At 39.6% G+C, this 12,834-nt stretch overlaps 1 protein-coding gene across 2 annotated transcripts in view; it reads left to right on the plus strand.

Annotated features, from left to right (window-relative positions):
- Positions 1–8,767, plus strand: part of cntfr (ciliary neurotrophic factor receptor) — a 216,934-nt gene extending 208,167 nt beyond the window's left edge. For both annotated transcript variants that reach the window (XM_022769536.1, XM_022769535.1), the window contains 2 exons: positions 7,213–7,339; positions 8,293–8,767. In XM_022769536.1, the coding sequence (XP_022625257.1) occupies positions 7,213–7,339; position 8,293 (128 nt within the window). In that variant the 3' untranslated portion in view covers positions 8,294–8,767. The remainder of the gene's footprint in view (positions 1–7,212; positions 7,340–8,292) is intronic.
- Positions 8,768–12,834: the final 4,067 nt, after the last annotated feature.

The following is a 12,834-nucleotide window of genomic DNA, read 5'->3' on the forward strand; positions in this document are numbered from 1 at the left end:
TTTAGTGGCTTACGGATTTAGAGAGCCGTAGTTCACATGCAACGATGACAGGCAGAAGGAGAAGTATAAACTGGGCATTATTTAGACTAGACCCTGGTGATAGCGAAGTTACTCTCTACTGTGTTTCTGTTGATGATAAAATACACATTTGCCCCAAATTACTGAGTTTAATATGCGATCGATCCTCGAGCAGACATGTTTTGAAATATCAATATTTCAGGATCGATCCACACTCACACAATAACCAGTTTACTTTAAAACAGACACTTTCCTTCACTCAAAAGAAATCAGTCATTGGAAAAACTAGACTCATACAGCCGATGTCAATATATGCATGAAAATGCTATGATCTGCGGAAATACAAAAAAAGACCAAACACAAGATACAATGAGATTTAATGAAACGAGACAAAAAATTCATGCTAGTGGCTTGGTGACACTGTGTTTAGGCACAGCGGTTCCTTAAGCTAAATGCTAACATGCTCACAGTTCTACTGTTCACCTACTAATGCTTTGCATTAATATTTATCATGTTCACCATAGAGCTGAGGCTGATGGAAACATGAGTAGTTTTGCAGGTACTTGAGAATAAACCAAACAATTTTACTAATTGAGATTCATTACATAATGTTGGCAGTGGAGGAAAAGTCAGAGGGTCCCCAAAGTTCTTGCTATGTATCCTCTGGGGACCATAAATGTCTTCACAAGAATTCATGGCAATTCCTCAAGCAGTTGTTGAGATATTGGACCAAAGTGGTGGACTCACTGACCAACACTGCCAAGAGTCACACTGCTAAAGAGGCTAAAGGGATGAAATAAGATAAATGCTAAATGCAAATAAGTATCCTGCATTAGCTTATAATTTATTGAGATGGTTTGTCATAGGTAGTTAATGATACTCTCAGATGTAGTAACCAAGGACTGTATGTACTGTAGGGAGAAATATTACGAGTTTTTCTATAATGCTGTTTGGTTTTTATCAGTCTCGTAGTCCATGAGCTGTAGAAATCATTGTGAAGATAATACAGTATTCCTATGATGTTTTTTTGTTTTTTTTTTTAACATTGTTCTTTGTGCCCACGGCTGTCACACAGTAAATTTCCTGGACCAGTTAGGTATGAAATTAAGTTTCGTTAATAACTTTCTTTATCATTAAATTGAGTACACCATAAGCGTTTGATAGCCTTGAACTTTTATCGCAGCTTAAGCTATAAGATCCAGCAGCCTCCAGACAAATCGACACACATCAGCCTGAGAGCCTGCACACTGCCTCAGGGAAAAACTGTTCCATCTTTTTAAAAAAATGCTCACGTCTCTCCTGCAACTTTAAATTGGCTCACTTACAGTTTCACAACACAACACTTTCTAGGTTTTTTTATGCATGAGAAATTATCATTTAACATGATACTTATTGTAGATTATTATACATTATGTGTGCCCTGACACACGCACACACACACAGACAAAAACTGTCTCTGGGAATTATCTAGTTGGCACCCTTCGGCATGTGGCAGAGATCAAGGATGGCTCGCTTGTCAAATCGAAATCTCTCAACGCACTGGTGATCCCTGAACAACAAGACGTACATTCCAAGTCTCAACACTCCTTTGTACACATATCTCTGACCACGCTGGAATAGCAAAGCAAAGAATTTTAAATAAAAAAATGGCAGGATGCATTTTGAATAAATAAACACAGAAAACCATTTTTTTATACTGTATGTGGCCAATTTACTCCCTCTAACTTGCATTCCCGCTGTGGTCTTGCAAATGTACGGAGCATTTATCTGCACCATCATCAGGCTGGTGAATACTACATCATAATGTTCAAAACAGAATTGCAAGAAAATTTATTGCAAAACTTTACTTCAAAACACTTAATATAAATGTGTTTGTTGTGTGTGTGTATGTGTGTGTGTGTGTGTGTGTGCGTGGAAAGTGCACTGTTTAATCTGTACAAAAACCAAAGTGGTTTTATGGGGCATCGTGTGCAGGACTATTTCTTGAGCAGCAGTGAAGACCTCATAAGACCTCCTCTGGTTCTTACACTCATTTTATTTGGATTAAAGTAATTTAGTGTAGTAAGTAGTAAGTTAGTGAGCTATAGAGGTGCAGGTAGGTGGATTTTGTCACCTTCACACAGTTTCCAGTCTAAACTAAACAAACAGGTTGCTTCATACCGGTATTGATGTTGTGGTATCGATCCTGTGTAACTCTACGCAAGAAAGCAAATAAGTGTATTTCTGAAAATGTTGAACTATTCCTTTAATATTCCATGAGAGACGCTATCAGTCGGTCACTTTCATTTGACACCGTGCACTCACACCAATACTAGGCCTATCTTGATGAACTTAATTATTTTGCCCAGGGTTTTGCCTCTAAGGCCACATCCACCCGGCCATGCCGGTGGCTTCTGGTTGGTGGAGGCTGTTGGGCTGTGCTCAGCCTGAGAGGAAGGTTTACAGACACTGAAAGTCATGAAGTTAACCCGATTCCTCATCTACTGTGCAACATGAAATTAACATCAGCAGGGCAAGGAAGTGAGGGACCTGTCCTCACTGACTGTGACTTACTGTCAGTATGAACCCAGTCTGAAACGTGTGGTCCGTCTACCTGTCTTTCTCTCCGCCTCTCTGCCTGTCCATTGAAAATTCTCCACTCTCAAGTTTTTACAGTACAACAGTGACTCCTGTTGGCCGTGAGCGGCACTACACACTTGTCATCACACTGACTGAGCTCTCTCGCATGCCTGGAAACACACAAGCACATGCTAAACGGTACACACAGAACATGCAGCCTGCTCTAACTCTCCCTCGCACACAAGCACGTATAAAACAGCACCACACACTCACACACGCACAGTACTTCCCTCTGATAACACAGTGTACACACACACACACACACACATCAACACTCACTCAGTACACATTGTATTATTCTTGTTCTCAGAGAGAGAACAGGAGGTTATTGGGATTCTCCTCATGCCTCTTCCCGATCCAGCTGCCGCCTCACTGCTTCCCTTCCCTCTCTCCTTTTACTGTTGTCTCTTTCACTCTCCTTTTTTGCCTCTAGCTCTCTCACTCTCTCTTCCTTTCTGTCATATTCTTTTCCCTCTCCTCTCACTTCTCTTTCTATTGATCACTCACTCTTTCTGCTGCTCTTACTACCTCACACCTCGTGCTCTTCTTCTCTGGCCTTCTGCCATTTTCTTTACAGATGTTACTTCCTGAATGACTGATTGCATCTGTGTGCAGCTATAAGTGCTTTGATGACATGAATAAAATGACATCAGGGTTGGTTGTTGTTTCCACTGATGGATTTTCTCCCCTCTGGTCTTTCAGTGAAGGCAGTTCAGAACTTAGAAACGTACTTTTTCAAGTGCTTGTTTGTATGCACATTTTCAACTTGTGTGTTAAAAAGACTGAGAGAAGTAGTGTGCAAAATGTGGCGTGCAGAAGAAGAGGAGAAGCAAAAGAGCTGACAGAAAAGATTTTTCAAGTTGCTTTCAGGGTCTGCTGTAAACACGGCATTCAAGTCATGCCACTACGGCAACAGTTGTATGCCTCCTTTTCACCAAGAAAATAAATAAGAATAAATAGAGCAGAGGTGTGAAGGGTTTATGTAACCATAACATCATTTGTTCAAGTCCAGACAGGGTCCTTGTTGCATGTTGCCACCCCTCCCACCACCACCCACCCACCCCCACCTCTTTATTATGATGGCGGATAATGAAAACATGCCAGGGACAAATTTGTTCATAGAAAAGTAAGAAAAAACACAAATGCCATGTTAGCTTGAAAGCAGCAATAAACTACCATGATGCATAAGAGTTACTGGTGAATGTTTTTGCATAAAGGCAATTAATGGAAACATTTATTTTTATTAACATACATTAACTGTTTACTGGAAACAGTGGGAACAAACTTTGCACTCGCTATTCTGTAACTACTTGTTCATGAAGCAGAATCACATCAGCAGGGAAAAAAGGAAAACATCTGATTGCCTGTCGAAGACCTGCCAGTGACGACTTTTATTTTTCAGCTGACCGGCTTGTTAACAGCTACACACTGACCAATATTTCCTGGCTGCTCAGCCAAAAAGGAAATGAACGGACTTCCTGTGCCTTATTGATTGTGTAAAGTGTAAGCACACAGCTACACTTTCTCCATTTCCTCTCCGCCTTTCTGTCATTTTGCCACATGCCACATTTCCTCCACCCACTGTTTTTTTTTTTTGTTTGCTTCTGTTGAACCAGAATAGTACCTAGTTGTGCTAAAGCGTCTGTTCTGTTTCCTGGCATCAACGCCTTCATATCATATCACCAGGGTAGTGGACTGACGGACAGGCGACATTCAGAAATCCCATCCTCAGTGACCAGACGATTGCCAAGCGACCCCATTCTAGGAAGTAAAAAGCAGATCATCGGAAGTTTAAAAAAAAGTTGCAACCCATCTTAGTGCTGCAACCATCTAAATATGTTTCTGCCTCACCCACTGTGAGACAGAAACTTGACACTGTCTAGCACTAAACCAGCAACACTAGATATCATTTCTTATATCCTTCATGTCAAGAACTATTTATAAACGCTGTGTAGTTTCTGTTTCCAAGTATGTCATAGAGCAAGATTATATGCATGCAAGTGCTTAATAAGCAGGCACCACCACAGATGAATGTCGAAGCCAATGCTGAGGTCCCTTAAGGTTCCTGTTGCTCTGTATGCTGCCTCCAGAAAAGCCTCTTGGTTTTGCTATGAATTTAAACCCCCACTTCTTCATCATTCAGCTGACATATAGTTGTATAGTCGGAGGTGTTTTTGTTTTATGCTTCCAGGGTTTTAGAAGTGAAAGTCCCATTCATTTTCTTCATAGATAACGTAAGCTGTCTGACAGTGTGATTCACCCCAGCGGAATCATCAGTGCAAATATCTAGAAAACTGAGTTAGAAATGATCCGGTTATAAAATGTCAAACCTGTGTACATATTGGAAGTTAACTTTTACTCCTAAGGTGCTTTCTGATACAAGATACACTGGTCTTAATATTTAGTTGTGCTAACAGCGAGTTAAAGGTGCTATACGTGGGTTTTCGCTATTGCTAGGTGGGTACCTTAGCATTAACTTCTGTTTACTTATGTTACTAGAAAAGCATGAAACTTCATTCCTTTACTCGCCAAGAGTTCTCTCCAGTGGTGGAAAGGAACACTAATGTTAACTCTCCTTTTGGTTCTACTTCTATCACTTCTCGTCTTCCTGTCTCATAATACTACTTTGCAATCGTGAGTCACTGTATCCTCCAGTCTGCCCTCAGTTCAGGATGAGAGGATGAAGAAGTAGCACTGAAGCTTTTGGCAAGCGATAGTCATCACCACCATCACCACCACCACCCGCTCCCGGGAAAAGCCAAACTTATAACACCTTTAAAATCAGCTCATTTTCAGATTCTAGGTTGATTTTGATTGAATTCAGCATCTGTGGTGTGTTGTTTTGTTCTTGCAAAGACAAAGCATCTTGTACTTGCTACCAGTCTTATTGAGGCCTCTGACTGGCTCCATCTTCATAGAAACAGCAACTCAGGAAGGAAAGCTAAATCTAACCTGAATAAGCTTCAACACTGATCATCATGAACCACTTGCTGATCATATATGTTGTATTCATGATTTCCTTACAGTCATCTCTTACATTGGAGTATCCTAAGACGTCAACATATCAGGGAGGTTAGGGGTCAGAGTCCAAGCCATTCAGCATATATAATCTTATTGGCTTCTCTCACTCTTCCCTCACTTCTCTATCAACCTAATTTTGATCCCTTCCTCTGCCTTCACCTAATTCTTCTTCCCCACTCGCTGTTTATCCCTCCTCTCTCCTCCTCACATCATTGCCTTGTCTCCCTCTCCTTACCTGTCCTCAACTAGCTTGTTACATCAATGTACATCCCATAACTGTCTCTCCTCGTCACCATCACATTATTTCTGCTTAATTTTTTTTATTTTTTTATTTCCCTTCACCACTCCAAAGCATAGTGTTTTGCTGCGGGGCACGAAGTATTGCACCGAGCTGCTGAACATGTTAAATGTGTCCTAGTTCTCTCTCTCTCTCTCTCTTTCTCACTATTTCACACCTGGCTGCCTCCTTCTAATATCTCCCAACGCCATACTACACAACCGTCATTAATTGGAAGGAGAGGGAAATCATATTCTCTCTCTAGTAAAAAAAAAAAATAAAAAATGCTTTGGGTGCATGCTGCCTGCAGCTGTAGCAATACCCCCGTTTTATAAACCATTAAACTGTGATATTTTTATTTGTCATGCAACGTAAAACCAAACCGAGGCACTAAAAGTGGCTTAAACACACACTTTCTTTTAAGCATATTTATTGTTTGCCACAAGCTTTTTATTTTGTACATAATTGTACTGACAGAGTGTCACAGTAACTTTTCCTTCTTTTTGTTTACTCTATTTCTTCGATTTATTAATTGTCCTGGGATTTAAATCAGGTCAAAATATGAGACATGTATATTTATGCTTTCAAGTCTTAGTCATGTGAGTCCAGTCTCAACAAACAAACCAAAAACAAAAAAAAAATTTGTGACTTAAATGGGAATCCAGTCAGTTGACAGCTCTCCTCATGTGCTGTAAAATCTAAATATCCAGTCTATTATGGATGTGGGGTGTGTAAAGGTGTATTGGACCGTGTCTCCAACCAATATATTAACTTCTGCTATGCGCATTCCCCATTTTTTTTTCTTTTTTATATCCATCCACCTCCTGCTCTACTCACCGTCTCCTTTACCGCAGGGTTTAATTTTTTTTAACGTTATCCTCTGTTTCCCTTTCTCTTCTTTCCGCCTTCATACATTATCTATCTATTTTGCTCTGTCTGTCCTTCTCAATCCCCGATTCCCTGCGGCTTCAGTATGAGTGAGATTTTTTATTATTTTTTTGTCCAGTTCATTTCATAACTGCCTTGACAAGTCCTATATTGATTGTGCTTGCAGATTAGAATTGATTTCACTCTGCACTGTATTTTCCTTTCTGTTTGGTTCTTCCCGGTATGATGAACTTTTCAGTGTCCATTCATCAAAACGACATTTTGGGCATTTAGCACCAGGAATTTAGAAAAAAAAAAGAGCTGAAGGACAAAGCCGAACAAGAATTTAGAAGAGTTCATTAAAAAATATGCTCAGTAAGGACTATTGTGTTTTCTCATTGGTTTTCCAGAGACCAAGACCTCCCCCATACCGTCTTCCAACGCACCACAAAAGGCTGAGCCTCCAGTCGGCAGAGCTGCCAAGCTCCTCACGTTTTTCTCCCCTTTGCTGTTAGGAATGCTGCTGCTGTTCATGTGGTAAGAGAACACACACACACACACACACACACACCTTATGCAATGAGTTCACAACCCCAACCTCATCTTTGAATTGATCTTGAACTCAGCCATTCAGTCATATATCGGCAAGTCGATGCATGTCTATTGATGTCAAGAGCATGTTTAATAGAACAAGAGAAACAACGATTGGGTGAGTTTGTTTTATGACCCAGCGTGGAGGGGATTTGGGGGGGTTCTTCATATTTTTCTGCACAAGTCCCTGAAGGAAATGAAGTAAAATCCAATCCAAAGCTGTCCCATTTCATTAATTTTACAGCTTTTACACCATAAATCATGTTGTAATAGTAAGTGTCCTGTCGAAGAGGTAGGTGTTGAACAGTGAATGCTGAAGAGCTGAACGCCATGGACTGCAGCTAAGTTGACTATGAAGGTGTGCAAACAGGAAATGATTTTTGCAGAAACACTGACAAACACATCTTTAACCAAAGGACATAAAACATGGCTGCATCTCCAAAAGAACAGCCTGCTGCTCATTTTAACCACGGGAGTCAGGTTTAATTGGCTAAATATGGTAAAGTCAAGTTTCATGCCAGTGTTCCTATAATACGACCCACGAAATCTGGAAATCTGGTAGGTGCAGAAAGCCAAGTGTACAAGATTACAAATTGCGACCTCTTAGAGAAAAGGCAGTATCTCTTTAAGGCTCCTTGTCATGTTTCAGTTGTTAATAAATCGTTAGTTGCTCCACTAAAGAGACATTTTCCCTCCAAATTCCTCAGATGGTTTCATTTAAATAACTGAAGTTATTTCACAACAAATGCCAAAAAAGTATGATTAAAACTTAATGAGTAATTTTCTTCTCTCCTATCCCATCGTCATATTTTGGTATTTTTGCCTAAGTGAAGGATCTCAGCATTCGTTCTACCACTGACAACAAGATGCTTAATTTGTGCGTCTCTCTCTTTCTCTAGATTTAAATGTCTTATTCCTGAAGGGGGACAAGAAGGAGGAAGAAGAGGAGGAGGAGGAGGAGGAGGCTGGTCTTTTTTCTATTTTGCACATGTTTCAAGGATACAGTGCATTGATCATTTCTGTCCATCACACAGTTACTCACCAAGGTTACTTAGACATGAAATCAGACGATGATAATGCGATTCAGCATTTTTTGATTAAATGGTGACAAAGAAAATCTTCAGAGGAACTCCTCATCATCATCAACATCATCATCATCACCACCACCACCACCACCAACAACAACAACGACAACAGCAGCAGCAGCAACAGGAGCAGCAACAACCACAACAACAGCAGTGATATCAGCACTTACAGTCTTATATTACCCCCTGGTGGCTTTGATGGGCCACAGCAGACTGATTTGTTTTGGAGGACAAAGCCACTCCTAAGATGAGAGGAAAAAAAAAAAATCTCTTCATTACCTTTTTTTGGTCTTTTTTTATTTTTTATTTTTATTGATCAATTGATAGTCTTAATTTTAACTTTTCTTCTAAAATCACAGCACTGCACAGACAAACACATAGAGCATGTGTGTTTGTGTGTATGGTTACCATAGCAGTCCCCATACAGCTAAATCATCATGCCAAAGACTCAACATCAGCCCCAACAAAATGGTTCCCAAAACAATTCATTGAGCTTCCCGAAGCCTGTGCCTGCCTTCGTCATTGGGTTGAAAACCCCAGAAAGTTGTGCGTGTATGTGTATGTGTGTGTGTGAGAGAGAGAGAGAGAGAGAGAGAGAGAGAGAGGGGGAGGGAGGCCCATACAGCTAAATCATCATGCCAAAGACTCAACATCAGCCCCAACAAAATGGTTCCCAAAACAATTCATTGAGCTTCCCGAAGCCTGTGCCTGCCTTCGTCATTGGGTTGAAAACACCAGAAAGTTGTGTGTGTGTGTGTGTGTGTGTGTGTGAGAGAGAGAGAGAGAGAGAGAGAGAGAGAGAGAGAGAGAGGAGAGAGAGAGAGAGAGAGTGAGATTGAGTGTGTGTGTGCACAACACCTTATGAATACCGACTTAAAACGGTATAGAAATCAAACTTGGGACGAATCGGAGGAACCCTGCAGCTCCTGTTTGTGCAAACCTACCATTTAACAAAGAAGTCACACAAATACTCAATCAGACTCTGAATCTGTTCGCCTCCAACGACTGAATCAGACTGACGGAGCGAGTCGTTTTTTCGATACGAGGACTAACACTTTGAAGAATTCAGTAACGGTAGTCTGGCTTATTTAGACAATTAGCTTTACATTCTGCTTTCAGCGACTGGCGACGAGGACCTGGATTGTAAAAACAAAAAACAAAAAAAAACAACAAAAAAAAAAAAAGAAATGTGGATTTGAGACTGAACAATTCTTTGCCCAACCATGTTTGGTTTTTTGATTTGACTTTGTAATGACGGCGACAAAGTTGGTTATTGAAACATACAAATGAGCTATGTTGGTTCTCCATTCTGCTCTGTGCTGTAAAATACAATAACACAAAACTGTTTGCTTTCCAAATTCCGACGCCTTTACAAACATAAAAAAAAAAAAATGTGTTTTTGCAGTTTACATTTCAGTAGCCAATATCACCAGTTAATATTATGTTATTCAAAGGAATATTGATGTGTTTTATTGTATTTTTTGATTTTATGGACAAATAATAAAAACACACATATAGGACTTTAGTTTTTTTATGTTTTTTTTTCAGACATTCATAATGGCTTAATTCTCCTTGATCCTATTTTGTAAACTATGATATGTAACTTTAACATTGAACAAAAAGTTTATTATTTAATAATAATAATAATGTATGTATTAGCAGTAGAATGTCGTAACCTGTACCTGGGGTCTTTTTTATAGATGTATATACAATGACAGGTTTCAACCATTAAATGTGACCATTTCACAATGAATGATGACACGCTGGCCTCATTCTCATTTTGACTTTCAACCAATCGAGAACAGAAAATATCATCGCCACCAGTTTTCTCCCAATTGCTACAAGATGAAGGTGAGGTGTCAGTGCAGGAGCACAAAGACATCAATTTTTAAAACTCGCATGAAAACACACCTCCAATAACTTTCCAGTGTTATAACAGTGATGACGCATTTCTCACCTCCTATGGTCAGCCATAAACAAACACTGCTTCATTTCAACATTTCCAAATCAATACTGGTGACTGAGCAGAAAACGTTTTCTCTCAATTTGGCTGGGATGGTATATTTACAGTTTAAGATGCACTAGATTAGCAGTGCATGGGCGATTTGGTTGGAAGGTCCATATGGATTAAGTTGAAGAGATCCTTCACCTACTGAAGACCATTTTTGTTCCAAACCCCGTCAGTCATGCTCCCTTAGAGTAAAAGTAGAATTAACTCTTGGGACTGTCACAGCTGGTTACCCAACATACAGACTGTTGTGGCAATAATTTGATAGTTTGCCTTTAATTTCTCTACCAAATAAGTTTGGCTAATGATCTTCTGACTGCTTATTTCCAATGTCACTATGATGAGTATGATGTTACAACAGTATGTGGTAAGTGAAATTTTAACTACACATTAAACAAGCAACTACATATAGTAAGATATACCAAATATATCAGCAAGTAAAATAAAACAGGTGATGAAGTTGCTCAAAATTCCCATTTTTGACCTTTACTTCTCACTCTCTGTCTCTCTCTCGCTTTAATCTGTCTCACTGTCTCTCTTCCCTCGCTCAAGCTCTCTTTCTGTCATTATTCTGACAAGTCCTGGCAGGCCGATGTGAAGACCTAGGACAAATCAATACACCATCTAACCGCTGTCAGCTGGAGTCCTCTGTGTGTGTGTGTGTGTGTGTGCGTGTGTGTGTGTGTGTGTGTGTGTGTGAGCAGACAAGAGTGTATCTACTTGCGTGGATATTGCATTCATTACTCTTTCCTTCCTTCTTGTCTTGCTTATACCGGCCTGTCTTTTTTTTTTTTTTTTTTTTTTTTTTTAAAACAGGGGTGTCGATGAGAATCCAATTAATATTTACAATGACAAATTACAAAGTGAACATGGAGGTTAAAGAGACTACAACAGAAGGACGATGAGCACTAGTCTTTTGTTGGCCTTGTTGTTCTTTGTCTTGTAAAGAAGCAGAGATAATCATATTTTTTTTTGCGCTTAAAGAGGCATTATAGAACTTTTCACCTGATATTTCGACTGAACTTTAATTAAATCCAGTTGAAATGTTTAGCCATGTTCCCTTTGTCTGCAACCACAATATGATCCACATTAACCTCAAGCATATAGGAAAGAGTGTGTGTATGTGTGTGCGTGCGTGTGTATACGCCATCCAGAGCCTGTCAGTTCCAGCAGCCTTGTTCTGCTCTAATGGCTAGTTTGACCTTTCACTGATAACTGGATGAATAACATGATCCCTGCTTGCCTCTCACTTCTGCCCTGGCCTCTGGCTCTCACCTCTTTAAACACTCAACTTACTACCTCTCTTTCTTTCCTGCCTGTTTCCCAAAATCACATTTTACTAGTTCTGTCTTTTCTGCTTTCTCACACAGTATATTAGCTTCCGCTTTGTGTTTTATTTACGTTGTCTCAACACAAATTTTAAATGTACCCACTTGGTTTTCTTATCATTCTTCCTTCTTCCTGGCATTACTTCACCCCTTTATTTTACACACCATATACATTAAATCCATCAAAATATTTGTGCCTTTGCTTTTGGCAGCAATTTAGTTTTCACAAAATCTGTGTACAAATTTAATTTCTTGGTGCACTCATGAAGAAGCTTCCAATACTTCAAGACCACCTCTTTAATTGTACAATTTTTTTTTACAAATGCCAGAAAACCACAATCATGATAAAGGCTTAAACTCTCTCATGCTCTTCAGCTGACAAATTATTTCATAACATGGGTTAAACTGGTGGGCAGATATAAAACTTAATTACTTATTTTTTATTAGAGAAAGGTTTAAATCCTGTATTTGGCCACTGGAGGGCAGCAGAGACAAGCTCCTTCACTGTGCGCTGTCTGTGGTGCTGAAACATTCAAATACATTCATTGTCACTGTGTCTCTGTCCATGGTGCTGAATAATTCAAAGTCTTGGTATAACCCACTTCTCTTATTTCATATCTCCCCTGTCCTCTGTCCTTGTGTGACCCAAAAATCAATCAAGGGCGCCTTCATAATAGACAGCCCATAATTCCTCTTTTTATTCAGCCTGTCGCTCTGTGTAAGAGTATAAGGTGTGTGTCAATGAATCATTATTTTCTCAGCTTAACACTTTAGTGTTAAGTATATAAATATACAAACCCAAAATGTTTTTGTCCTCTTTAGGTCTGTCCTGATATTTGCCTGCATACCACAGAATTGCACTTATTTCACATCATAAAAATGTATCTGGAAAGGACAGGAAATGGAGAAAAGAAGGAACACTGGCAAGGGTTTTGTAGTGAGCTCTGAAACTCTGCTCGGCCAAGTGGCAAGAATCCTGATGATGTTTGTCTCTCAAATCAACTGAATCACACAACTGTT

This window comes from Seriola dumerili, unplaced genomic scaffold (assembly GCF_002260705.1).
Source record: "Seriola dumerili isolate Sdu_G_001 unplaced genomic scaffold, Sdu_1.0 BDQW01003326.1, whole genome shotgun sequence".
Taxonomy (NCBI): domain Eukaryota; kingdom Metazoa; phylum Chordata; class Actinopteri; order Carangiformes; family Carangidae; genus Seriola; species Seriola dumerili.